General features: G+C 47.5%; 3 protein-coding genes across 10 annotated transcripts; 2 read left to right on the top strand and 1 right to left on the bottom strand.

Moving 5' to 3' along the window:
- Window positions 1-15626: 15626 nt before the first annotated feature.
- On the top strand, window positions 15627-17984 carry LOC135367990 (organic anion transporter 3-like). The gene has a single exon (XM_064601075.1). It carries the CDS (start codon window positions 15739-15741, stop codon window positions 17851-17853), a length of 2115 nt encoding a protein of 704 aa, XP_064457145.1. The 5' UTR covers window positions 15627-15738; the 3' UTR covers window positions 17854-17984.
- A 481-nt stretch (window positions 17985-18465) lies between these two features.
- Window positions 18466-20911, top strand: LOC135367991 (uncharacterized). 5 transcript variants are annotated; one of them, XM_064601076.1, is made up of 6 exons: window positions 18466-18689; window positions 18749-18787; window positions 19353-19371; window positions 19430-19548; window positions 20296-20328; window positions 20396-20911. In XM_064601076.1, the coding sequence occupies exons 1-6, from the start codon at window positions 18602-18604 to the stop codon at window positions 20524-20526; spliced, it is 429 nt and encodes a 142-aa protein (XP_064457146.1). In that variant the 5' UTR covers window positions 18466-18601; the 3' UTR covers window positions 20527-20911. The 5 variants fall into 5 exon arrangements, with proteins under 5 accessions (XP_064457146.1, XP_064457149.1, XP_064457150.1 ...); XM_064601077.1 differs by having other exon boundaries at window positions 18467-18689; window positions 20299-20328; window positions 20396-20909; XM_064601078.1 differs by having other exon boundaries at window positions 18467-18689; window positions 19442-19548; window positions 20396-20909.
- A 605-nt stretch (window positions 20912-21516) lies between these two features.
- LOC135368966 (uncharacterized) lies at window positions 21517-27744 on the bottom strand. 4 transcript variants are annotated; one of them, XM_064602540.1, is made up of 6 exons: window positions 27672-27744; window positions 27528-27614; window positions 26171-26206; window positions 24507-24522; window positions 23566-23684; window positions 21517-21760 (listed from the first exon to the last, which is right to left on the bottom strand). In XM_064602540.1, the coding sequence occupies exons 1-6, from the start codon at window positions 27676-27678 to the stop codon at window positions 21687-21689; spliced, it is 339 nt and encodes a 112-aa protein (XP_064458610.1). In that variant the 5' UTR covers window positions 27679-27744; the 3' UTR covers window positions 21517-21686. The 4 variants fall into 4 exon arrangements, with proteins under 4 accessions (XP_064458610.1, XP_064458611.1, XP_064458613.1 ...); XM_064602541.1 differs by having other exon boundaries at window positions 21517-22186; XM_064602543.1 differs by lacking the exon at window positions 21517-21760 and adding an exon at window positions 23195-23436.
- Window positions 27745-27755: the final 11 nt, after the last annotated feature.

A 27755-nucleotide genomic window follows, 5' to 3' on the forward strand; every position in this document is an offset into this window, starting at 1 on the left:
CGTTCTTTAATATGTTGCGTAAGTAAACGGTGCCTTTTATCGCATTCACAGGAACTCCACCACGCACGTAAGTTGAAATATATAACTCTGTAACATATTCCGAGGCATTCAGTTAGAGAAAGACATCGACATCGATGTAGCTAGTGACCCCTAACGTCGTATTGACTCGTAAAGGGACCTTGGGTGCACTCTACTCTACACTCTTAAAAATGAACTTTACCGCATAGCACGCTCCTAGCCAACCATTATCTCGAATGATATCGTTATCTGCCGTGGTTTGTTGAAAACAGGGGGCGTACGCCTTTTCTGTGACAATTATGAACAGCATAAGTGTCACAAAAATGGCGTACGCCCCCCGTTTTCAACAAATCGGGGCAGATAACGATATCATTCCAGATAATGGTTGGCTAGGAGCGTGCTATGCGGTGAAGTTCATTTTCGAGAGTGTACTCTACGTACCACAGCGCAGGAACGCAGTCTCGTCTCGTTCGCTTCTATGTGTTTTACTCCCTCTTGAAACATAAGGCAATAGCGCCGTTTGTTCCGGAGAAACAGAGTTTTGGCTTGTTCCACGCAAACGATCACTATATGTAGGGCTGTCGAAGCACCGGACCTCAGAAAGGGATGATGCTTTCCCCGAGAGAATATTATTTACTCGAGCGTAACATTAATATTTGCGTTTACTTGCAGCCAGTGATAGGCGAAGTACCCCAAAATTGTACTTAAACGTACAATGAAGTAAAATACCAAATTGTAACAAATACCTTGTTATAAGTAAAATACCAAGTAACTATAGCACCTGTTGTACTTTAAGCACAGCACAAAGTACCGTATTACAAATGTACTTAAAGTAACGTACGAAGTCCTTTAGAGTACTCATCAAGTACATTACAAATTTATAATCGTATCGCTGGACGTTTCAGTGATAAAACGTGAGGTAATTGTTTCGACTGTAATCTTTAGGAAGCTTTTAGCTAGCGTTTTTGTCAAGCTCTAACGTGAAAACATGGATAGTTTACAGATGACTCATTAATATAACACGATGGGAATCATTTAAGTCATTACACTCACATCATTACATTACATTTACATCATTACATTATATTTACATCATTAATATATACCGAAAGAAATGATTTAGCGGCCAAGCTTTGCGTTTGCATTGCCAACTGGGATATTTGGGCACTTGAAAGTAAAATGGCTCAGTGGTTAGAGTGCTGGCCATGTCACCTCGAGACTGGGAGGTACCCGGGTTCGAATCCCGGTGCCAGCTGTGCTACCTGGGGGTTTGTCCTGGGTTTTCCTCGGACGCTGTCAGACATATGTCGGCACAGCTCCCTTAGAAGTCGGCCCAGGACGCACATTCCCCCTAGAGCGTTAGTCGTCTCAACGGCGAGCTCTTTCACAAGCACCACCAACCACCGGAGAAAAGTAGACTCTTAAAAATGAACTTCACTGCATAGCACGCTCCTAGCCAACCATCATCTCGAATGATATCGTTATCTGCCCTCATTTGTTAAAAATGGGAGGCGGACGCCTTTTTTGTGACAATTATGAACAGCATAAGTGTCACAGAAATGGCGTACGGCCCCCGTTTTCAACAAATGAGGGCAGATAACGATATCATTCGAGATAATGGTTGGCTAGGAGCGTGCTATGAGGTGAAGTTCATTTTTAAGAGTGTACAAGTACTGAAGTACTTGAGTGGTTCGTACTTCCAAGTACTTACTATCACTGCTTACAGCTTACATCAAGCGTGATGATGATGATGATGATGATGATAGAATGAGAGACAATATGGAGATGTCAGCCCCCTCACCGCGGGACAAGCTACTTCAGATCTAGTAGAGAAAAATATGAAGAAAGAAACGTCAAAAAGACGACAGCTCTGCTATGCTCTTAACGAAGGTAATGTGTGAGCGCTGCGCACCCTGACGATGAATCGCAGGCCATTTGCCCAACACTTTCAAGACGTCAAAGGGTTGGCTATCAAGACGGTCCAATGATCTCTTAAGTTGCAAACGGGCAGTGTGAAAACGCGCAACACATACATACACGTACACAACACATGCACACAGGAATACATAACACGTCTACTATGCCGAGTATAAGCCAGGATTATAACACACACACAAAAAAAACGTCACATTGCTGTTAGATGTGCGTAGTCTCTCTCGATAAGTATTTATTGCACTGCAGCATATACGCGGTGGATGGTATAGGAGTCATATGGTGGTCATATAGGAGTCATATGGTGGTCATATAGGAGTCATATGGTCAAACTAGATATGGTGGATATAGGAGTCACTGTGCGTCTTGGGCAGACTTCACAGGGAACCTTGTCAGTATTTGCACCGTTTGAGGAAGATTTAGGAAAAACAGCGCAGTCGGTGGCGGGATTCGAACCCGTGATCTCCACCCACCCTTGGGGTGAAGGGCCACGGGAGCTGGTGATTTGGTTCCGTGTGACATCCATCGTGGGCTCGTGCGCATGCTATACTCTGAGCGCAGGAGCCCCATTCTAGTGGGCGGAGTGATCGTGTTCATCTTGACAGTGACTCTGCTCATGGTCCTGCTCACTCTGCTCCTCATGTCGGACTCACCCAAGGAAAAAACTACGGGAAGCGGTGACGTCGCAAAAAGTGATGGTATGCAGCCTGGTCTCTCTCACCCTCGCGGCTAATCCCTTTCACTATATTCTCTCCTTTCCAGCTCCTACTCCTCGCCCGAACGACGGCTCCCACCCCGTTCATGATCCAGGTACGATTACTCGCATGTTGTTTCAACAAATAGCGCGTTCGTCGTGAACCTGGCTGACGTTCTGCGAGGGCGTCCTGGCTAGAGATGCGAAATTTCCGGAAATTTTGAATCGCTCGAAAAAAAAAAGTTTCTTTTCGGGTCTTTTTTTCTCGAAAAATTGGGAAAAATGGAAACAAACGCGGTTACTGCTGAGTTGAAGCATTGCCGGCCAAGCCACTGCATATAATGAGCTAGAAGCTTACTGTTTACGCTCTAGGCATAAATGCAGAGCAGAGCATCCCATGATACTAGCGATAGGTAATTAGAACAACCCGTCCACTCCGACTCGAATTCCGACATTATGTGAACGCGATGGCGATCGCTTGAAGCAGCCAGACAGAGCTCTAAGTTGATGGTTGTTGGCGGATTAGAGGCACCTAAGGCGAGTTGGAACGCATCGAAGGCACGAAAATTTACATTTTTGAATTTTGTCGTCTGGAAATTTTGGGCTACTTTTCCGGAGACGAGGAAAAAACCGAAAAAGAACTGTTTCTTTCCCTAAAATTTCCGGGTTTTTTCCGGGGCTTCGCATCTCTGGTCCTGGACGACGTTGTCCAATAGCTGGTCACACTGGCTTGTTCCTATAGACCTCTCCTTGTTTGTAAACAAATGACGTCATAGTGTTCGACAGCGCCATGAGTTTGGTAGAGTTGAACTACGCTCGAAGCTAGAGACGAACAAGGTGGCGTCCGAAAGCCACGGTCTTGAGGGGATTAGGATAATCCCTGAAAGGGACGCGACCTTCGGTCCTACTTTTCCTTCAATAGGAGACAACAAACAAGTGTCCATTCGTGGAACCCAGGCCTCCCCTTCCGATTTGTTTCGGTTTCAGTCTGTCTACCAACGTCATTATGACGTTTCTCGGGTAGAGGTTTATTGGGCGGACACTGTTGTCCGTGGGCAGGAAGCTAGTAGAAAATACAGCGCAGCAAAACCATGAAGAACATTCAGACGTCTGGACGTGTCAGTGGCAGGTCCCTACAGATGACTCGCGTCTTGCCATCATCTTCCATGTCTGGTTGAGTTGGGATTTCTCGGGGCGTGGTTGTTCGAGCGCGTGCACGTCCAAAGGGACGATGAAATCCTCCTCTTGGAAACGATTCTCCAGACGGTGAACTTTTTCTCGTGATTTTCGTTTCATGCGAAAGGGAGAAACTTCGGTAGCGTCGTGCATTTTCTTTTCCTAGCTTCTCCGTTGACGAGATCGTAACACTTTGTACACTCCTAAAAATGAACTTCACCGCATAGCAGGCTCTTATGCCAATCATCATCTTTAATGATATCGTTCATAAGTGTCACAAAAAAGGCGTACGCCTCCCGCTTTCAGCGAATCAGGGCAGATAGCGACATCAGTAAAGATGACGGTTGGCTAGGAGCGTGCTATGCGGTGAAGTTCATTTTTAGGAGTGTAGATGGCAGCGCTCCTGAAGTATACGTGCAACAGTACACTCTTAAAAATGAACTTCACCGCATAGCATGCTCCTAGCCAACTATCATCTCGAATGATATCGTTATCTGCCATGATTTGTTGAAAACGGGGGCGTACGCCTTTTTTGTGACACTTATGCTGTTCATAATTGTCACAAAAAAGGCGTACGCCTCCCGTTTTCAACAAATCAGAGCCGATAACGATATCATTCCAGATAATGGTTGGCTAGGAGCGTGTTATGCGGCGAAGTTCATTTTTAAGAGTGTAGTACTGGACGAGCGAGCTTCAACATTCCTGTATTTCAGATTTCCACCCGTACCCTACCGGTAAGCGCACATGCACCTAGCTTACAAATAGGTCTATCATAGCACGTGTCTACTGTCTATGGGAGTTTTTGCCACCACGCCACAGAAGTCGCCAGAGTGTCAGTTTTGACGCGCTGCCGTTGAGGCTTGCGTGCATAGCGTTCTTTATAGCTCATTGAAAGGTAAGTATTTCGCTCCCCCAATGAGAACCCACAGTTGCTACTAGAGAGTCTCATTCTGCGTGATTGTTTCAGGTGCGGTCGTCTCATCGAGTCGGGGTCAAAATACGACCTTTTGCTTTCGAAATCTCGGTGGTTGTGTGATTCAGTTGTTTAAAGATATTTAAAGTTACTGTAAAGCAGTAAAGCTGCAATCTCAGAAAATTTATCTGTTCGATAGCCTGAGTCCTCTTACATTACAATTTTTATCCGAATTACGCGAATAAAATTGCAAATTCCGTGCAACATTGTGTTAAGTCGCCGCCGAACTGTGCACTGCTCGTCAAGTACATCGGCAAAACTACATTGCATGCGCACAACACTGTGTCTAAAAGAAAAGAAGTCTGCTACGCAGTCATCATGAGCAGCAAGCCAGTCGGGAACATAGATCAGTGTTGCTTGACAAATTGGGGATTATTTCCACACCAGACGTCGCCCCGAGCCTTTTTACCGCTATTTTACTCGCATATTAAAAAATATTTAGCGTTCCTGTGACGTGTGAAACTTGTTGTGCTGAGTTTAGAACGAGCGCCGCCAACACGACCTGTCTGCCTGCTGCCCTACGGTACCTTAAAATCTGAGATACAGTCCAATAATGCCACCATGTGTGAAATACTATATAGGAAATTCAACTCGAAAAAAAAGTTACCGTGGCTACTTGACGACTTCACAACAACGGAACTACATGCGCAGACAACGCAAAAAAAATAAATAAATAAATAAACGATTACACTTTCATCAGCTACGTCTTCGAGTGCCAGCTCGGTCCGTACTTTAACCATAGCATTTAGATGAAACGGCACTGTGCCGAGTTACCCCCCCCCCCCCCCCGCTAATTTCAAATTATTCTGGACGACCGACCTATCGAGGACTTCATCCGGAGGAAGGAACAGCTGCTCCTGGCAATCCCCGATGTCACGGAAGGCACGCCGGGGATTGTGCAACCTTCGCTGCGCATTTGCCAGATCAGTCGCACAGCGCCAAAATTACACCTGGAATTGCATCGCAAACTGTTTAGACTTTATTGCTCAGAGACAGAAGGTGGCGAGCGGGGCAACACGATCATTCGTTTCGTTGGCGCAGTGCATTTCGGGAAGGTGCGGTCGGCCAACTCTGGGGTGGCGGCTCTGTGCGCCACGGGGAGCGGAGGAAAGGGGAAGTGAAAGAGAGAGGGATATGCAGCCCCTCTTCTTCTAGAATCCTGGCAGCCCCGCAGAACTACCCAGCACATAAAATACGCGAGCATGTCTCAGTAGCCTTCACCGGGACACTCCCTGAACCCGCCAGGATTATTGACCACCGACACCACGAATGCTACCACGCACACCCGTGCGCATGCCAGGAAAGAGAAGTGTATCCTAGACGAAAAAGGCTTTAGAAAACATGTTGTCGTCTATATGTTGGATGATGGCACTTTATGGATCATCCACTACTTCGCCTAGAAGGTTCTGGTGGAGGCAGTAGCAGACGGCGAACAGGCCACCCTGTACGGACACCACTGGACCTCAAACTGATAATCTGTGGACGGCGACAGATTTGAAAAGGTTACGCTTGTACTGTTGGTGTATTGCCACGGTTGTCGTTCGGGTGCTGTGATTCGTACACGGAAATTGGCATTCCAAAGAAAGTGCAGCTTAGGAGACCACATCAACGTAATGGAAGTGGGTCCTGTTGCCATGGCCATAGGGTTACTTGGAGCTACAGGAAGAAATATTGATTATGTTAAGACAATTGGAGTAGATTACGAATAGATTTGAATACGAACAGTAGTCAGACAGCGGCGGGACTCCAAGTGACGTTATTAGATAAGTACTTATCGGTGGTGACCAGCTCCCGTGGCTCAGTGGTTAGCGTGCTGGCCATGTCACGTCGAGACTGGGAGGTACCCGGGTTCGAATCCCGGTGCCGGCTGTGCTGTCTGGGGTTTTTCCTGGGTTTTCCTCAGACGCATTCAGACATATGTCGGCACAGTTCCCTTAGAAGTCGGCCCAGGACGCACATTCCCTCAGGGCGTGAGTCGTGACGTTGCCCACATACGTGAGGCCGACAACGGCAAGCCCTCTCACCATCACCATCGGTGGTGATGGCGATAGGGCTCGCCATTGTCGGCCTCACAACGTAGACATCTTGCTTTGCAGACGAGCCGCCATCAGCCGCACGCGCAGCCACTTGTAGCCGCAAGGAACCTCTGCGGTGATTGGCTGAGGGAGACTGATTTTTTATATGTCAACGGCGGCGAAGGTAAACATTGGGCGCGTTAAGTTGGTGCTCCAGGAACGTTCCCACGAAAGTAACATCCGGTGCGCGTTTCCCGGGTGCACACTGCGCGCCCCCTCATCTCATGCCAGGGTAAAGCGGAACGACTTCCGGCAGGTGGCGCATTTTCCGGTGTATGCGCCGTTTCACCATGTAGGCGACGGGATTGGTTTGCGGCTTGTTTTACAGAAAGCAGACGACAGACGCAAACTGGAGCAGTGGCGCGCGTGCCCGGCTTCCGTGGATCCTCGCAAGCACCGTTAAGTGGAGACACCAAGGGTACGTTCCCCTGACAACCAGGGAAAGGGCGCCTGGAGACTACTTAACGCGCCCATTGCTTCCAGCATCGTGTGTCGGTTTCCGGCGCACGTCAAAAGTATCCCAGGTGGTCGAAATTATCCGCAGTCCTACCCTGCAGCAAGTGCAGCATGTCGCGACACACCTTACGTGTAGATCTACTTCAATTACTTCTCTTTACTTCAATTACTTCAATTAGAGACGAGGCCTTCTAAGTAGCCTTTTGTATCTAGACGGCGTTGCTGTTAGCCTCGCCGCTGCCTGACTTTTTAGACTCGCATTAAATAAGATACCAAGAATCTCAAGCGTTTGTCTTTGTTATTTTAACGCATTCAGGACACTAACCAGTTGGAAGGGTCCGGAACGTGGTGTTGACGCTGGGTCCCGTGAATGTCCTCAGCCCAGCCGATACATAGGGGGACACGAAGACGGTGTAGTTGGAAAAGTCCGTCAATCCACTAAGCAGCATGTGCTTGTCACTCGTCCGAGCCTCGTTCTTCCCGAAGCAGTACATGGTAATACACCAGGACACCACGTAACCTTGGGCCTTGCCGCCGCCCCTAATAGACCAACTGACGTTTGCAGAGGTCACTTTCACGTCTTCCACTTGCAGGTCTTGTGGTTTAGGAAGCCCTAGGAACAGATACGTTTTCATTTAAGCGCGCTAAAGACAGATCATAATTGCTACCAGCACGTTGGATTCATTGCTATTGGCACCATACCAGTTCTGCGTGGTATCGGATTTATGAAAATAGATTCAAATACTACCTTGATGCCCACCACTCCCCCATGTAATGTCCACTAGAGCCCTTGGGTTCAACGAAATAAATAAATAAATATTATGTAGCGTTTGAGTGGGCATCAGAAGGCCACGTTGAACGTGATGTCCTCCTGTCAGGATGAGAGGTGAGGCTTCTCATCCTGAAGAGAGGACATCACGTTCTACATCACCTCCTGACGGTACCTACTCAGACGTGGCCTACCTGCGAACGGCTGACGATGGCCCAATAAGAGCGAAACAATAGTCCTGTGCTGGCACGACGATGTTTGATACATAAACTCATACATTACGCGCAGCCAAAGAGCTTCGGCTTCTTATTCACTTAAATAGTTTCACTACATAAGAAGCATTATACGGAAATGATAAGATAAACGGTGCTGTCAACAATCTGATGTCCGTTACTCCAAAGGATTGGATTATTGTAGTTTGTGGTACCGTTATCGCGAACATATTTCTTCAGACGCTTTAGGGCAAATGTTGGCACTAAGAAGTCATCCCAGGCCACACACACCCTCTCCCCCGATAAACATCTTCCTATCTACTAAAATTCACTATTGTGGCAATGCACCATTGTCGTGAAGCTGTAGTGATAAGACGCTCTGTCAAAAACAGCATATATTGCTGTAGTGATAAGACACTCTGTCAAAAACAGCATATCTTGCTGTGGTGAGAGCTCAGAAACGGTAAAGGACAATGTGCGAAAATGAACCACCACATGTCGAGTGGCGTTCCAAGCGTAGCGTCGAGTGCTATGGAAGGCTGTTCGAAATATTGACGCCTCCTGACCTGAGCCTATTTTCTAAACATACGTCTAGTGCAGTCTGAATATGGAATGAGACGTACGTGGAGATATGGCTGATGTCTTTGCCCTCACCGGCAGGCTGCACACTCCATACTCGGGACACCACTCCAGTTCAAATCTGTAGTCTTCCTCGGGATCCAAGTTATTCATTACGTAGAATATTAGCATCCCGGTTTCGATCCACGGTGACTTTGTGTTGCTATTGATGGATCTCACTCGATACTGGGAACCGGGAACGAAAATGGGCACTGGAAGCCATACCAGGAGCGCGGCGGTATCGCCCAGAGGAATGGCTTGAAAGTACGAAGGGGCTGCGGACAGGAACACGATTATAAAGGAGCTCTATAGACGCAGCTATTCAAGGCGTGCTTACCAGGAGGGAGTATACCCGTCGTGGTTGATAACACTTCTGTCGTGGATTCTGACGTATAGGATGTCTCCGTTGTGGAACCCTCAGTAGGCGTCTCACTTGTTAGTTCTGTTGTTGATTCTGTTGAGGCTTCACTTGTCGTCTCTTCCGTCGTCGAGCTCTCGGTAGTAGATTCCACGGTTGTGGAACCTTCAGTTGTGGACACTTCTGTTGTGGAACCTTCTGTTGTGGACCCTTCCGTTGTGGACGCTTCTGTTGTGGAACCCTCCGTTGTGGACCCTTCCGTTGTGGATCCTTCCGTTGTGGACGCTTCTGTTGTGGAACCTTCCGTTGTGGAACCTTCCGTTGTGGAACCTTCCGTTGTGGAACCTTCCGTTGTGGAACCTTCCGTTGTGGAACCCTCCGTTGTGGAACCTTCCGTTGTGGAACCCTCCGTTGTGGAACCTTCTGTTGTGGAATCTTCCGTTGTGGACACATCTGTTGTTGAACCTTCCGTTGTGGACACGTCCACTGTTGACGCGTTATCCCCTGTAGTGTTTTCGGACCCTGTGGTCGTGGACATATCCAGTGTTGTGGTTGTCTCTGTCGGACTTGAGGTTGTCGTAGGTGAACTCGTAGTGGTGACTTGACTTTGACGTCCTGTTGTCATAATGGGGGACGTAGATAATATGTTTATTTTTTCGCACCATAGAGGCATTTCGGCCTATTACATAGGAACAACAGTACAAACGTACACGTGAAAGAGTAACAAATGGTACTAGAAAAACTATAGAACTACAGAAACTAATAATAACATCGGCAGTAGATATTTGGGAACAAAACTTGTATTTTTCAAACTAAATTAATTTCGTACACAAAATTAATACTGTGGCAAGCCCATGATGGTGCTGCAATCGCTCTCTCACGTCGCTTTCGTTTTGCGAGGGTACCTCCCGTTCATTGGGTAGGCAATAATCCTGTCTCTTATTCAAAGTCACCCATTGCTTTCCTCTCTTTCTCTATCCCTCCAGACAACACATCTCACACAACGAAAGTTGCCGTAACACGAAATTTATAAGAGAAACCCGAGCAATGGAGTGATAAGGATAACGGTAAGAAATCTCATTACAAACTCCAAAGCGCAGTGCGCAAAAAGATGCAGCAAAAAGATGCACGCGCCATGACGTTTCTATCCACGATGGATGGAACGCAAACATAGGTGAAGCAGAAAGGACAATATTTGGCTCGAATGTATGGAATACATAACGTATTCAAATACGACCTTTCTGACTGGCATAGACGTGTACGGAACGTGTATTCAATCACATGCAGATGAAAGCAGCGTCCCGTACGTCCTTTGTTCTTTATTATTATTATTGCTAACAGCATTGACGAATGAAAGCGAAGGCTGTCTTTCACAAGGCATTATATATATATACGTTCGGCCATTTGTTAGCTTTCAATGGAAACTCGTCCAGACGAACTTTGATCGGAAAATGATGGGAAGCGGGATAGATGGGAAAGTTGCTCTCGAAAATGTTGCGGTGTGGCATTTCTTTCCTCTAATCCACGTTCGTCTTTGAAGCACGAAGTTTCGAACACCCCTGTTGACACTTTTCGTGGCACTCTATATGAAAGCACCCTACACTCTTAGAAATGAACTTCACCGCATAGCACGCTCCTAGCCATCCATCATCTCGAGTGATATCGTTATCTGGCCTGATTTGTTAAAAACGGGAGGCGTACGCCTTTTTTGTGACAATTATGAACAGCATAAGTGTCACAAAAAAGGCGTACGCCTCCCGTTTTCAACAAATCAGGCCAGATAACGATATCATTCGAGATGATGGTTGGCTAGGAGCGTGCTATGCGGTGAAGTTCATTTCTAAGAGTGTACACTGTTAAAACAGAACTTCACCACATAGCACGCTCCTAGCCAACCATCATCTTGAATGATATCATTCTGTGTCATGATGTGATCAAAACAGGGGGGAGGCGCCTATCTGGGACAAGATAATCTGTCCCAGATAGGCGCCTCCTCCCATTTTCAACGAATCAATACACAGAATGATATCATTTGTAATGATAGTTGGCTAGGAGCGTGCTATGCGGTGAAGTTCATTTTTAAGAGTGTAGCGATTAATATGATGTGGACGTTAACATTAGAGAGTTTATTATAGAGTTTTAGGATATGGGGTTATCCAAGCGCTTTCGGGTTCCAATGAAACTTGAAGTCGTCACTGGGTATGCCTGCAACCTATAAGCGTGTTTTTTTACTTTGATGTAGGTTCCCAAAACTCGCCTCAAAGAGAACTTGCATCGTCCTCGTGCCGTGCAAGATGTTGTGAGAGATCTACAGTCTTAAAAATGAACTTCACCGCATAGCACGCTCCTATAGCCAACCATTAGCTCGAATGATATCGTTATCTGCCCTGATTTGTTGAAAACGGGAGCCGTACGCCATTTCTGTGACACTTATGCTGATCATAATTGTCACAGAAAAGGCGTACGCCCCGTGTTTTCAACAAATCAGGGCAGACAACGATATCATTCGAGATAATGGTTGGCTAGGAGCGTGCTATGCGGTGAAGTTCATTTTTAAGACTGTAGGGCCACGGAAAAAGACGTAAAAGTAACGCGCATAATTTAGTATAACTCACCATGTAGTGTACCATAAATTGAGTAACGATATTTGGGACCAAAAACTTTAATATTCGAAATTAGACTAATTTCGTACAGAAAACGAATACTGTAGCTATACTGCTACTTGGTACTCCAAACGCAACGTGCTCGACTTTTGGGTTGCGGTGGGGAAACCCTATTCTGAAATTATATCGCGTTGTCTTTGGTTGGAGTGCGCCGTTCGACCCGTTTACTGAGCAAGCTAAAATTGCGCACCCCCTCTTTCAAGAATCCCTGGTTTCTCGTACTTCTGGTACGGTCCTGGTTCATTTGCGTACACTCTTTCAAGACAGATGAAATCATGTTTTGTTTAGTTTTGTTTGTTTTCTTTCGTTCGTTCGTTTGTTTGTCTGTGTGTGTGTCTGTCTGTGTGTGTTCATGCTCTGTCCAGAAAGATTCGAAGAACGTACCTCGAACGGAGAGCTGTGGTGCGTCCAAGCCAGGGACATCGATTGTTAGTGACACGTCTCCTAACATGATTGAAACATGCATGTTTCATGAGACATACAAGAGAAGGGTCTGCACCATTCCAATCGAGGCCATAAAGACAAAAGAAGAAAAATACGCATCACTTTTTCGTGCCGGAATGAGTGCTATTTCGCGGCCGATAAGACGTGGCTGTGCCTTTTTTTGTTCTGAATTTTAATGCCATACGACATCGACCTCGTGACGACGCCAACAAAGGCGAGCCGGACCTGCCATTAACCCGCACCCTGCCCCCACTTCAATGCCATATGCAACCTGTTCTAGTTCTTACAGTGATTACCGCATTCACTTGTCCATGATACTGGTGCTGTTATATGGCTGGAGACACACTTACTCACTGCAGCGGATCATATCGCATTGGTATTGACGCATAGAATACTACAGTGAACCCTCGTTAATATGACCCCCGATAATATGACATACGAGCTTTACGACCATACTCTTGGGGAACAATGCTGTGAAACCCCTGCAAATCCGCCCCCGTTAATATGACAATTCCGCATTATAACCAAAATTTTCGGGAACGACCATGGTCATAATAACGAGGGTTCACTGTATATACATATTTTAGTGCGCAGTTTTGACTTACGCAGTGGGTGTCCTGGGCGTTATGAAATGCTTAGCGTCAAGAGGCTCAGTTCTAAGTTACCGATTGTTCTTCGTCACTTGCACAAATGAAGCATCTTAAAACAGCATTGATTATACCGCTGGGTAATGTCAGTGAGGAAGCTGAGCTTTATAGCTTGTTTAAGTGCTTGTCATGTATGCATCGAGGGTATCCTGATATCTCCATATTCAAAACCCCACACGTTCATACCACAGACGTTTGGTACCGTGGATCTCGAAATCTGGGATTTTGAATGCTGGGACAATGGTTACATTATGCACTAATACAAAAATGTCAGAAATGTTAGAAATCGAACCCTCACCTGTTTGTGCTCCTGCTAGCGACACAGCCTGTACCGAAAGAAGAAACAAGAACTAAGGATTCGGCTCAAGGGCGAACACGCCCCGTACCTGAACGATGACGACGAACACCGCGCAATCTGAAATACAAGTACTTCTGCGCATCATTCCTGCTTATGTTCTCCGAGAAGTTGTTCTGTCCTCCGACTCGCAATCTCTTATTAACTGTGTCCGATGCAGAACATCCGACCGAGCCAGGCACCTCGAACTTTGTGGCTCCGTATATGGCGTGGATCATCCCAGAGGCCCATTGCTAAGCCTTGATGCCTCGTGGAGGATGAATTGTTGCTGAATGGTTGTGTAAAGATCAATTATGCAGCGATTACGCGTACACATGTGAGTGGTGGATTGCCTGTGTCAATTGTTTTCGCTTCCCTTCACGGAATACCGTTTCCCGGAAGGCTAAGGTTCGTTTGCGCACATGGTGACCTCCTATACAGCTGCCGGGGGCGCTCAGTCGTGCGAGTAAGCGTTTTGTTGCCCGTAAATATTTACACCGGTGACTTTTAGAAAGGACCAATATGACCAAAATGGGACGTTCCTCGGATGATGGCGGTGATGGTGAAAGGGCTCGCCGTTGTCGGCTTCGACTATAACGGGGAATGTGCGTCCTGGGCCGACTTCTAAGGGAACTGTGCCGGCATATGTCTGAAAGCGTCTGAGGTTAAACGCAGGAAAAAAACCCACACAACACAGCCAGCACCGGGATTCGAACCCGGGTTCCTCGGAACCGTGTGGCGTCACAGAACACTGACTAATGAGAATGAGAGCTATATGGGGGTGAAAGCAGGATATGCGAGATATGCGGCTCTACTGTGGACTGCTTTGGTCACATCCATGAAAACGGAGAAGTGCTAAGTCGTGTTGCCAAGATGTCAATTCGTACAGAGTCCCAATTCTTGCAAGCGGGCTGAAGAGCCTCATTAGTAGTTTCTTCTTCTTCTTCTTCGACCAAGGAGATGATGACCGTGAGCCACTAAAGGAGATTGGCCAGGACAAAAGGGGCAAACGATGTTTGTCTATGTCTATGTCTGTGCAGTAAAGGTAGGGACTAAGGCCAGGTCAGACGTAAGTAACTTATGACATATATCCGTCATGATGTACGATGACTAATACATGAACAAAAAGGTATGCACGTATGTAGGAATATGCGTATGACGACTATATACATGGCCAAAAGTATGACTGTATGAATGTGTGTGTATAGTGAATGTGTGTGTATGAATGTGTGTGAATGTGTATGAGAGTAGAAAGGAAGTGCCTAGAAGCGGTTGGAGAGCAAGATGTACGATACAAGACCCGCTACCACAGCCCTATGAGTTTCTGTTCAGCCCTATGAGTGAGTGAGTGAGTAGGATGTCGGCACGTTTATAGGTGTTTTTGACTGTAGGAATGTAACTTCCTGGTAGGTTCGAGGGAAACTCTCTGAATGAACGCTGGGATATCAAGTCCCCATGAAGAACTTGGGGTGTCAGTAACCCATCCGTCTACGTATCAATTAAAATCGAGTTCCGTTCGTCCAATAGATAGCCAGCACTTCCTTTATCTGTCAGGGATACAGAGACGAGTTCGGACCGAAGTTTGACTCACTCAGGCCAGATCACTGAGTCAAGCAGGGAGAGAAACATGGCTGTATAAGGGCGTCCATTGGTATGCCTCTTAGCAATGTGGAAGAGGCAGAGTAAGGGTACTTAGCCTTGTTTACCCTAAGAAGGACATGTCCGGCGCTGAATCAGAACTTTATAATATAATCTCGTTACATCTAATATGAAAATAACCTTTGACAAAAGGAAATATGGAGCGAAGAAATTCTACCTGAAACGTTTCAAACGCAATGTTGGCTTCTGGTGGTTAAATACAGGAAGAAAAAGAGCATTGCCGTTCTTAGCCCGAAAGCGACTGTAGTTGTAATAACGTGGCCATTGCGTAAATATGTGAGCAGTTGTGGAAGCAATATATGACGTGAGAAAGGTAGCCGGATTTGATTGTTTTGGATATCAGCAGTCGAACAGGAAAACACTCTCTGGGGGAATGTGTGTCTTGGGCCGACTTCCAAGGGAACTGCGCCGACATTATATTACAGCATGGTGGTGATGGTGATGGTGAAAAGGGCTTGCCGTTGTCGGCCTCACGTATGTGGGCAACGTCACGACTGACTGACTGACGTTGACTGACGCCCTGGGAAATGTGCGTCCTGGGCCGACTTCTAGGGGAACTGCAGCATATCCAAAGATATCTGGTGGTGGTATACCGGGAACAGCCGCCATCCAATCCCATGCGATCATGATGCGCGTGTACACGCAATCGTGCAATCGTGCGCGTGCGATCGTTCAAAGCAAATCACGAGTGCATCTGATTACTCGCAGTCATGTCTTCGAAGCAGTCGAGGTCCTTGGAATCCTTTTACTCGCTAGGGCCGAAAGGTGCTTCGGCTCGGCCGTCGAAAGCGTCTAGCAGCAGCGTAAGAGGATCCTTCACTTCAGAATCTTCTCGCTCTTTAAGTCCACACGCACCGAAGAGGGACGTTGGAACCATAACACAGCGCGCGCCGGCAGCAACGGGACTCGAGACTAAACCTGGAGTACCATTCGGCCGAATGGCCCTTCCATCGTCTCAATCATTGCCAGCCCTCCCGTTTACCAGCGGGAGACCCGCGATTCAGGGTCCCACGAGCTTGGCAGCAGCACACGAAGAACCAAGAAGCACCCTAATAACGGCACAGCGAAGCCCATCCCAACAGAGCGCGAGCAGTGTAAGCCAACACCTGGACGAACACGACCAACTGGAACAAGCTACCATCTACGGCCACGGCCTCTACCAGCGTGCTATCCTCTTCAGCAGCGTCTTGTCCCTGGTGGTTCTTCTATGTCACAGCTCTGCCTTCAGGGTCATAGCGCGCGGCGTTGACTTCTGGTGCGCGCGGCCTCCGTCCTTACAGAACCTCAGCGTTGCGGAGTGGAAGAACTTCGCTATCCCTTTCGAACCGGACGGCAGCCGCAGCCGTTGCAAAGTGTACGACGACCCGTTTGGACAGAACAAGACAGCGATAGAGTGCACAACCTGGGAATACGAAAGCCTGTCCCTTTCCATCGTCAGCACCTGGAACCTAGTGTGCAGCAGAGAATGGCGGTTGCGATTAGCAGCTCTCACGTACACGATGGGAGCCGTGATAGCCGCGCCGCTTATGGGGATCGTTGCCGATAAGATCGGACGTCGGCCCGTCATCTGTATCGCCGTCGGTGTACTGCTGTTCGCGAGCTTCGTAACATGTCTCGCTACTGACATCACGGTTTTCGTGTGCGCCCGCTGCGTCGTATCGGGATGCGCCAGTACTATCTTTGTAACCACCTTTGTCCTGCTGCTCGAAGTAACGGATGCCGAACACCGCGCGTTATATTGCATCGTCTCGACATCGCTGGCGATCACCGTGACGAGCACTCTGTTCTTTGTGCTCGAAGAGTTCCAGCGCATTCGGTGGCGCATCGCGCAGGCCATCTTCGTGGGGATAACCTGCCTGCTCGTTTCCTCCCTTTACATCGATGAATCTCCTCGCTGGCTGCTCGCGACATGTAAGTTTACGCAGGCAGAAAAAGCTATCCTTTGGGCAGCCAAAGTGAATGGTGTGCGGCTCGAAAGAGTTCGGACGCGCTGCTCAAGGTTGAAAACGGCAATACTCAAGAATGAAGAGTATCTGAAGGTTACACCATTAGCGCTGTTCACTTACCCGCTTCTGCGAGTACGCTGCAGTTTGCTGTTCCTCTGCTGGTTCGTCATTGTCTTCAGCTTCCACGTATTCAAGGCGCCAGTCGGTGTCGAGAAAGAAGAACGATGGGCCAAAATCGCCAGCGTCGCTGCTCCGGGTCCTCTGATCGCAGTCGTCTATTGCGCTATGCGTACAAAAGGCCGTAAGACCACGATCGCGATTGCCTTGGGACTCTTGGGCTGTTGTAGCTCAGCGTTACTATTCAGATACCCCCCGAGCCTACGACACCTCACAAACTTCTTTTTGGTGACAGCTAGGGTGACGACATACATTGCCACGGCCGTGAACTACATCTACGCTGCCGAGATGTTCCCAACGGTTTTACGCAGCGTCGGCGTCTGCACCGCCTACTTTTTCGGCAGGTTGGGAGCTGCGACCGGTAATGCGCTGACGCAAGTCAATGTATCTCCGCAAGTCACACTGGCAGTACTGACAGTCTTGGTGTTGGTTGCGGAGCTGGCGCTGATTAAACTGCCGGAGACACGTTCTGCACCACTAGTCAACACCATAAGACAGCTAGAGACTCAAGACTACAAGAAGTACCTGAAAGATACCTTGCCTGAAAGTTATGGCAGAGTGCCTTCCAGAGGTACGAAATCTGGCGAGTCGATGCCGTTGACTCCGTTATGGTCACCGATCGTGGGATCTCACGTTCCTGGAAGCCTAATCAGCCCTCGGGAGATCTATGCGACTCCTGCTTCTGGATTATCCCGCGAATGAGGGTTTTCCACGTGATATTGTGTGTCATACATATATATTTAGCGATAATGTTACGTCGAGACGAGATAATAGTGCATGCCAATGAAGAGACTTTGTCGTGTGTGATGAAAATAAACCCGATTATAAATTTCTTCCAAGACTTTTCTATTGGCATCATGAAACCCAGCGCGTCCAAACACAGGAGAATGAACAGAGCATACAACACCAGTTCTCTCCCTTGTCCTGTGTCTTGGTGCGTCACGCTGTGTGCATCACGTAAGACTGACCATAATTTTTATTTTAAAAAACAGAGCAGCATTCATGTTTTTGCAGTTGGGTACGTTCCACGGACAGGAGGACAAGATGACTAAACTACCTGAAATTCATTAATTTTTTTAATTACGATATTTCGGGCAAAAGCCAGAACAGCATAGATGTTTTTTTTGTTTTTTTTGTGGGTTCTACGGCCATGCGGACACCCCCTCGAAGAAAGTGTGCAACTACAAGATGACTAATTACCTAAAAATTCATTAATTAACTTTTTAAATAGGGAATTTCGGGCAAAGCGAGAGGGCAGATTGAGAGAATATCCTAATTGTACGCCATTCCACGCGCTAGCGATGTCTAGCAGCGAAAGGGATCCCAGTATTTGTGAGGAAGAAGAAGAAGAAGCGTGATGTCCCGGATGTCTTCCATTGTCCTTTGAAACCTGGAAGACAGCCCACTAGACAGGCATTGATGTTAGCATCGTAACACGAGCTGGGGAAAGATGACTCCTCGACTGGTCGGTTCAAGGCAGAAGCAGCGGAATCGAGTGCGCTTCGTCATCCAGATGCCCCGATGGCATCTTCAGGAAGGTAAGGCATCCCTGAACCCGCGGGGGACAGGCTGTTGACGATCCTGTGTTGATTCTTAGGAGACGCTCAAGCAGGATCTCCGGAGGGCACTGCAGGACGTTAGTATACGATCAGTAATTGGGGAGGAACGTACTGATAAAATTGCTGGTATGGCCAATCAGACAGTGGGCAGATGCACGATGCAGGTTGCGACGCACGCAATGGCCGTCTTTCTACGGGAAGCGTGGCCTTTCGTTCTATAAACATCAATGCCACTGTGAAGTTTAAATCCCTGGGAGACGACGAAGATTTGATTGGCTATAGGGATAATCAGCGACAGGAATATTACGCGCACGCATTAGGCGCGTCTTCCTTGCGGGTCGCAGCTTATATAGTGGTATTTCGATTCGATTATAATTTTTGCATACTGTATCCAATCAAATATTCTCCTCCTCGAGACGAAATTCGTCATCAGATCAGACTCCGAGCTTCTCTTCTTTATCAAAGTGCCACGTAAGGCTAGCAAAAGCGGACGCTATATGGCTTGGTAAGGAATAAGTGAATTGACCCCGGGAGATTTGATTGATTGATTGATTGATTGATTTGTAAAAGAGAAAATTTGAGATGAATTGAAGGGCATTTGGCCCTTTCTTATCGTCTACTGATTCCACTTTACTTTCCAAGGTACAAGCACCAGGACAAGGTAAGATGACACTGTCGCTGTGGTCTCCAGGCAGCAGTTAATGGTATGAAATAATCAGGAAGTTCCGCAGAGGCCTCATGATATCCGGGACGCTAGGTCTCTTCGTCCTGGCCTTCATCGTAGCTATTTTCATTAGCTGGAATTTCCTCACGCAAAATTCTGACGAAAATCCAGAAGGTGAGCGATGGCTTTGATGACCAAGGTCCGGTTTCACCAACGCAGATTAACATTTGAACTGAGATCAGCGGTTCCTTAACATGAATTTTACGCTTAACTAAAGGGAGTTATTATCACTCAAAACATTCAACGCGTCACCAACTAACGTTTGTGGAAAAAGAATGACTGTTCATTCCAAGCTTTAGCCACCATTGATCCGGCTCAAAGTTAGCCAGCGTTAATGAAACCGTGCCTACTATAGACCTCTTGCGGCGCCAATGTATCTCTGCCGGTAGACCTCGCTGGTTGCTCCACGTCTATATTGCGGTGTTGAATGACGATAAGCTCGACAGTCCAAACTATAAGCCAACGTTGACACGAGCCACGCTTCTGGAACAACGCTGACATCATCGACGACGACTTGTGATTGATTTCACCAGTCCGTGAACGCAGTTCTCTGATTGACATAAACAGTAACAACGTGGAAGTCTAATAGAGGTACCACGTGCTCTTGTCGGCGCAAGCTGAACGTTTCCCACTAACTTGAATTCGCCTCTGTCCACGGTATCGTCCTAGAGTCGCGCAGGTCGTCTAATTTTCGTGAGATTGTGGGAAAGATCTGTATACGCGAGAACGCAGCCCAACTATAAGTGTGACAACCAGCTAGTTCGACGCGGACGGCGCCGCAGGTGTGAATGTCGTTAATGTTCTGTGTGAATGTTCTGTGAATGTGTGAACGTTTCTCACCCCTGTTTTCCTTCGCAACAGCAGAAAAGTTTATCGTCACCGATGCACCGAAAGGTAGGTTCGCTGTAATTCATTCTCGAAATATCTTTTCATCACCGCACGTCCACGTGTATATTTGCAGACAGAGACCCATGCATAAACGGTAAGGTGGTTCTGGTATACTACTCGGTTGTATCTGAAGCTATCATACAGGGAGCTTCTGCCACGATACGCTCACTTTTCCGTGGTATTAAAAACACGTTACCGCGCTGACCTTGTGTCCGTAGGTAGCTTTGCAACTAATCGCGGGACCGCGCGTAGATACTTTGACTAGTCTTTCAGTATCACGTAAGTAGACATTGGACTCGCGAGGCATTCTGTGCGTGTACGATTTTACTGGCTGCATGGTTCCTCACAGGTCAAAATGGGAACAACTTCTAAAGCAGCTGCTGTTGTTTGCCAAATCCGTGCGTTAGAGCACAGCGTGTCCTCGTTGTACACAGAAATTCCGCTCCTGGACTCTGGTGCCTCGCAGGTGTGCATGCAATGACAAGCCCAATCTTGTTGTTACTGTTGAGTAAACGAATTTGAAAAAGAATTTCTTCGTGCTTGTTACTGCCGGGGGTTACGACAGAGGAAGAGGTATACTAAAGAAGGTACCAAAGCAGGGAAGGTGGAATAGGCATGCTTATATGCTTATTTCATAAATCCAGGGGCAACAAGAACCACGCCGTAGCGATTCAGGTATGCCTAGAGACAAATGCGTCCAACGGCATCAATCCCGTTGTACAATATATTGTGGATGCTGTGCCACAAACGCACACCACTGTCGTGCGCTCTGAAGCTCACTCGCTACACACAAGAGGTCCTCGACTCGGAGGGAACAGCAAATCATTCAGCTCCTGCGACCTTCGAGAAAACACGGATGTAGAGGAAATCTCTCCCATTTTCCCCTCTTTCGATCAGCCTCACACGACTTATCCACCACGTGACCCTCCTGGGACGCCGGCGTCGTTCCTAGGAGACCAGTGCCCTCTCCAGAACATGACGTCATTGGAATTTGTGGGCTTATGATTACGTCATTCGCTCGACCCGTCATCCAAACTTCAGGTCTTCCAAAATTGACAGAAATGAAGTCACAGAAGAATTGACAGAAGTCCGGAGTGGCACTTTAAGACTGTTTGAAAAGAAAGACGGGACAAACAGTCTTAAAGTGCCACTACACTTGAACACTACTACAACTTGAAAGTGAACAACTCCCAATATTTTCAGCATACACAAATTATTTGCACTGGCCCAATGAGTACAGGATGTGCCCCAAGGTAGAGGTACAGAGTCTCCCAAGTCTGGTAGGTGGTGGTTATGGAATCCGTTTGTGCAATCGTCGGCACAGTGGCTTACGAAGTCGGCCCAGGCCGCGCGATTCCCAGTAGCTACGTGTCGGTAGACATGCTGCTCAGTATGACAACGGCACCCCAGCCAACAGGTGACTGGACGTCGACGAGTACTGAAAGAAAAGCTGGAGTGAAAAGCACAGTTCCATCCTTGACGCTTTTCTATTTGACCAATGAGGTATACTTACATTCCACGGACCTACACAGACCTCGATGCACGACTATCTCAGCAATGAAACGCAATAAATGGGCGGATATGTATGTGGCGTAGTGGCAAAAGCTCCTAAATACACGCGTGTACCCCCTCGCGTACGCGTCAAGAGTATACAGTGAACCCTCGTTAATATGACCCCCGTTAATCTGACATACGCGCGTTACGACCATACTCCTGGGGAACAATGCAGTGAAACCTCTGCAAATCCTCCCGTTAATATGACAATTCCGCATTATGACCAAAATTTTCGATAACGACCATGGTCATAATAACGAGGGCTCACTGTATAGGCAAAGCTTACCAGTTGGATACGGTTGTAGTGATGCTGAAATGAAAAGAAAAACACGTTGAATCAAAACATGAGACTACGATGCTCTACACTCTTAAAAATGAACTTCACCGCATAGCACGCTCCTAGCCAACCATTATCTCGAATGATATCGTTATCTGCCCCGATTTGTTGAAAACGGGTGGGGGCGTACGCCATTTCTGTGACACTTATGCTGTTCATAATTGTCACAGAAAAGGTGTACGCCCCCTGTTTTCAGCAAACCACGGCAGATAACGATATCATTCGAGATAATGGTTGGCTAGGAGCGTGCTATGCGGTGAAGTTCATTTTTAAGAGTGTGGGATAGGGGTTCTCAGCCTGTGGGGAATTCACCCCTTGAGGTGGAATTTGGGAATGTCACTGGTGGGGAGAATGACACCGTGCACCATTGACGTGACACATTGGCTTCCTATCGACCCCTGCCAGCGCCACCTATAGTTACAGAAGGCCCGCCTTATTACCTCCTCTCCCTCATTCGGATTCGTCTGCTACTGCGATTCGCCGTTCTGCGAATTGAAGAACCCGCAAATGATTGCAGCTTGCTTGGATCCTGAAGACCTGAACATCTGATAAAAAGTGCGAGACGCTTTCCAGGAAACCATCAATTTTCAGAAAGATATGGGACCGTTTTGTACTTTATTTCCAAGTTTTCTCATTTAGTACGCGGCGGCGTTCAATCTGCACTCGCAGACGACGGTGGTTCATCTCCATGGCCGCGACCGGTGAAAGCACGTTCGTGATTGGCTGCCGCCGTTGAAGACACGATCCTGATTGGATGACTTTTAGTTGTTGCGTCACGTCGACGAGTAAGCAGGCTTTCTCTATCTACACTCTTAAAAATGAACTTCACCACATAGCGCGCTCCTATAGCCAACCGTCATCCCGAATGACAACGTTCTCGCCCCTGATTTGTTGAAACCGGGAGGCGGAGCCTATTTTGCGCCATTATGCACGGCACAAAATAGGCTCCGCCTACCGGTTTCAACAAATCAGGGGCGAGAACGTTGTCATTCGGGATGATGGTTGGCTAGGAGCGTGCTATGTGGGGGGGTTCATTTTTAAGAGTGTAGGTGGTGTTGCTCCTCCGCGCACCCTGCGTTGTATATATCATTCACAGGATCATTCCTGTGGACCTTCCAGGAGGACCTGGTGACCTTGACCCTTGTCACCCCTGAAGGAGGAGTCGAAACGGCTCCGAAAAGTCGGGACCCCTCTCTCGGACTAACATTGGTTGGATCCACGTTCTTCCTCTTGACAAAAGGGGTGCATGGAGCAAAGAAGATTGAGAACAGAAATATTAACAATGCAGTTTTACGTCGTCTGGCAACTATGACCATGAGCGGGTTCAAAATAAAGCAATCGTCCATGTTTACCTGTATCGTTACCTTTACTGGCCTTGCTCGTGATATACCGGGTGATCATGTAGGCACCTCCTGCGACAAGACCAACGCCAACAGCGACAACGACCAAGGCAGCCATAATACAGAACGGTCTGCGCATCCATAGAAAAAAACGTTATTAAACCCACTGCATGAAGAACTTCGTGAACATTAGCTCTGGCACAATGTATACTACGTTACAAAGAGAAAGAAAGAACAGAACAGGCTGTTCTGTCTGAGGTTTTCCCCGGGTTTTCCGGAGTTTCAGACTTCCCAGACGGTTTTTCGCCATAGCTCCTCCGAAATCGTCCGTGGGACTGATGCTAACCTTTAGGTTCCTCCCCCCCCCCCCCCCCCTCTCGTATAGACATCGTTGCTTCGCGGTTCTTCAGCGTCGTTTATATGCGGAGTGTGGCACTTCCTCCATGTCCTGCGGTACTCTAAGACGCATTTAGGCGGGCTTGGAGCCCTCTCAAGCTGCATAATGTAGCTTTTCGCTCCAAGTGCCACACTGTATTTCAGTGAAATAAAGCGTTTGATTGATCGATTGATTGATTTCACAACAAAAACGCGGTCGGCTTGCGGCGAGCTCCGGTTCGTAAAGAACGTCCGCTACGCACCAACGTGTTTTCCGCGGAAGTTCATAAATGTTCCCTGGCGGCACAATCGGGTAACAATGTAAAATCTATCAAGCATACTGCATTGAAATACTAGGCCCCAGTGGCGTAGCCAGAGGGGGGGGGGGGTTCAAGCACCCCATTGATATCGTACCGTAGGTAGCGCATTTGAGAGAGGAAACGAGGGTGAAGTCCCCCTAGAAACGCAGCCGAAATATTTTCGCGGCTACACCACAGCTAGACAACATTGTGCGCTGCCGTCTGCAAACATTTGCAAACGATGCATACCGATCGCATATATTAACGCATTTTACTCACCTCACCGGTGTTGTTTCTGCAAGAGAGTAAAACGAAAGCATCAACATGCATCAGCTTATAGAGCGCTTGAGGTATACTAGATTAAGTCCTGCTGCACATATCAAGGAACTCGTGCGTGCAATTTTTGTCCAAGTACGTAAGGACATCTGCTCAAAGCCTGTAGCCAGTGACAACGTAAGTCATACACTCGACCCCGCCCCCACAGAAGAATCGCTCCGCGAGCGCGAATGTAGTGCGGCGCGCGGCCAAGTGGGGAGTGCACTCTTAGAAATGGACTTCACCGCATAGCACGCTCCTAGCCAACTATCACCTCGAATGATATCGTTATCTGCCCTGATTTGTTGAAAACGGGGGGCGTACGCCTTTTCTGTGACACTTATGTTGTTCATAATTGTCACAAAAAGGCGTACGCCCCCCGTTTTCAACAAATCAGGGCAGATAACGATATCATTCGAGGTGATGGTTGGCTAGCAGCGTGCTATGCGGTGAAGTTCATTTTTAAGAGTGTGGGACTGTGGTGAGAGAGAGAGCCCGCACTACATCGCGAAGCGGGGGCGTCGTGCATAGGCTGGTAGCCAATCGCAGGAGCCTTCCACGGATGAGTGGGCGGTTCCAATTGTAGGACTTAATTTGCCACTGACTATACACTCTTAGAAATGAACTTCGCCGCATAGCACGCTCCTAGCCAACCGTCATCTCGAATTATATCGTTATCTGCCCTGATTTGTTGAAAACAGGGGGGCGTGCGCCTTTTGTGTGACACTTACGCTGTTCATAACTGTCACAAAAAAAAAAGGTGTACGCCTCCCGTTTTCAACAAATCAGGGCAGATAACGATATCATTAGAGATGATACCGAGAGGATTGGCGACGGTCGCTTGTGATAACCGAAAGTAAACTTAAACATATGCTTTCGCATATATTTATATAATACGCTCTAAGTAACAAAAAAAGATGTAGGCGTGCTGAAAACGACACGATAAATATACACTCTTAAAAATGAACTTCACCACATAGCACTCTCCTAGCCAACCATCATCCCAAATGACAACGTTCTCGCCCCTGATTTGTTGAAAACGGGAGGAGGAGCCTATTTTGTGTCGTGCATAATGAACACAAAATAGGCTCCTCCTCCCGTTTTCAGCAAATCAGGGGCGAGAACGTTGTCATTCGGGATGATGGTTGGCTAGGAGCGTGCTATGTGGTGAAGTTCATTTTTAAGAGTGTACGCGTAAGTAGAACTTACTATGCTAACATCGAATAAAGGATTCCGAAATTGCAGGTACCATTCTATTATCCCGCGATCGATTGATTTTATTCTTTTTCTTGTTTCGATGCCCATAATGAAGAATGTATCAAAATAAAATAAATAGTCTGGTATCTCCAGCTGTTGAGTGCACTCTTAAAAATGAACTTCACCTCATAGCACGCTCCTAGCCAACCATTATCTCGAATGATATCGTTATCTGCCCTGATTTGTTGAAAACGGGGGGCGTACGCCATTTCTGTGACACTTATGCTGTTCATAATTGTCACAGAAAAGGCGTACGCCCCGTGTTTTCAACAAATCAGGGCAGATAACGATATCATTCGAGATAATGGTTGGCTAGGAGCGTGCTATGCGGTGAAGTTCATTTTTAAGAGTGAAGAAAGCGGAATACGTGCCTGGTAGAGCAGGAGAAACAGCATCTCTGTGAGCACCTGAAGAATAGCAGAGGGTTCATTTGAGTCTTTCTAAATACATACTTATAAACAGCTATAAATATTCTCGGGTGTAATGAGTCTGCAGCCCTAATAAATTTACAAAGCGGACGTCAAGTTCAAAGATAATTTTATCTAAAAGGATTACCCTTATTTCAGGATCCTGCAGGGGTTTATAAGCTCTCTTCTACCGTTAGGACAAAACGGAAGTAATAACACCAATTGCATTGTGGCTCTTGTCAACGTTATAATCACGGAGGGCACGTCCCCGACGTGAAGTAGTCGACAAAAGTTCGCCAATCACGCTTTCGGCTGACGAGCCGCAATCACCCGCGCGGGCAACCACAGAAAGTCCCTGCTCTGAAATCATCTCAGACGATTGAGTGAAGCAGACGACATCCCGACTTATCGAGGTAGCGTTGTCAGGTGTAGTGCCCTCCCCAACGGACCTCTTTCACTCTCGCGTCCCCCCTTAAATCATGCTCAAAAGCTTTTCCTTAAATCATGCTTGCCCTCGAAAAGTCGCAACCTCTGTCACAATATCGGCATTCATAATAACTGGTCCCAGGGACGCCCCCCCCCCCCCCTCCCTCCAAGCTGTATTATTTTATTTATTTATAAAAACCCTTATTATAGTACAAACCGTAAAAGGGTCCAAGTAGGAGGGGCACAGAAAAGTCCAAAATAATTTATAACGAGACATATATCACATCATGTAACCGCGTTTAGGCCTTTCACGAATGCCGTGACAGAGCGTTGCGTGAAACCTGAGCAGATGACGCAGAATTCCATTCTTCGACGGTTCGAGAGTAAAGAGAGAACATTTAAAGCAGCCAGTCCTGCACTGGAGTGCTTTGAGTGTGCGCTGATGGCTTAGCCGTGCTGATCTGAGTGTAAAATCCCCCAGGGGTGTAAAATTCCCCGTGTTTTTTTTTTTTTTTTTTAACATCCCATGAAATTTCGGCGATTGCCCAGTATACATCTCGGCTACCAGTGGACATACCAACAAACATGTATCCTCATACATACACCCCCTTTCTCAAGACGTAAATCTCCGAGGAAATTACTGTGTCTGATCCCCGTCTGAGCCCTTAGCCCCAGCTTACCCCGTATCTACATATAGGCGCGTGGCCATATGCACCCACTGCAGATGTGTCGCTGTCACTAGGTTCATTTTCGACAGCACTGCCTGCACCTCGTGAACCAGTCCAAGGAGTGGAACCCTCTAGCGTTCTTCTCGTGTCATAGACCTCGCGTTAAACAGAGGTAGTCGCAGAGGTTGTATCACTGTGCATCAATAAATGTGGCTAGGTGTGATTACCGAGTTCGCTTCCTGATGTAACGGCGGGTGCTCCATCGGCCGGAGCTTCTGGAGCCTGCTGCAATATGTCGCCACCACCCGGCTGTTCTGCAATATTACGTTGTCCCTGTAGTATGATACATTTTCATTAAACGATGTTCCTACCAGCCATTGTAGAGCAATGGTTCTTCTTCTTCTTCCTTCACACGCACAGTGGCCGTGACCCACTGAGGGGAAGGGCCGAGGCAA

Source organism: Ornithodoros turicata, chromosome 9 (genome assembly GCF_037126465.1).
Source record: "Ornithodoros turicata isolate Travis chromosome 9, ASM3712646v1, whole genome shotgun sequence".
In the NCBI taxonomy this organism is placed as follows: domain Eukaryota; kingdom Metazoa; phylum Arthropoda; class Arachnida; order Ixodida; family Argasidae; genus Ornithodoros; species Ornithodoros turicata.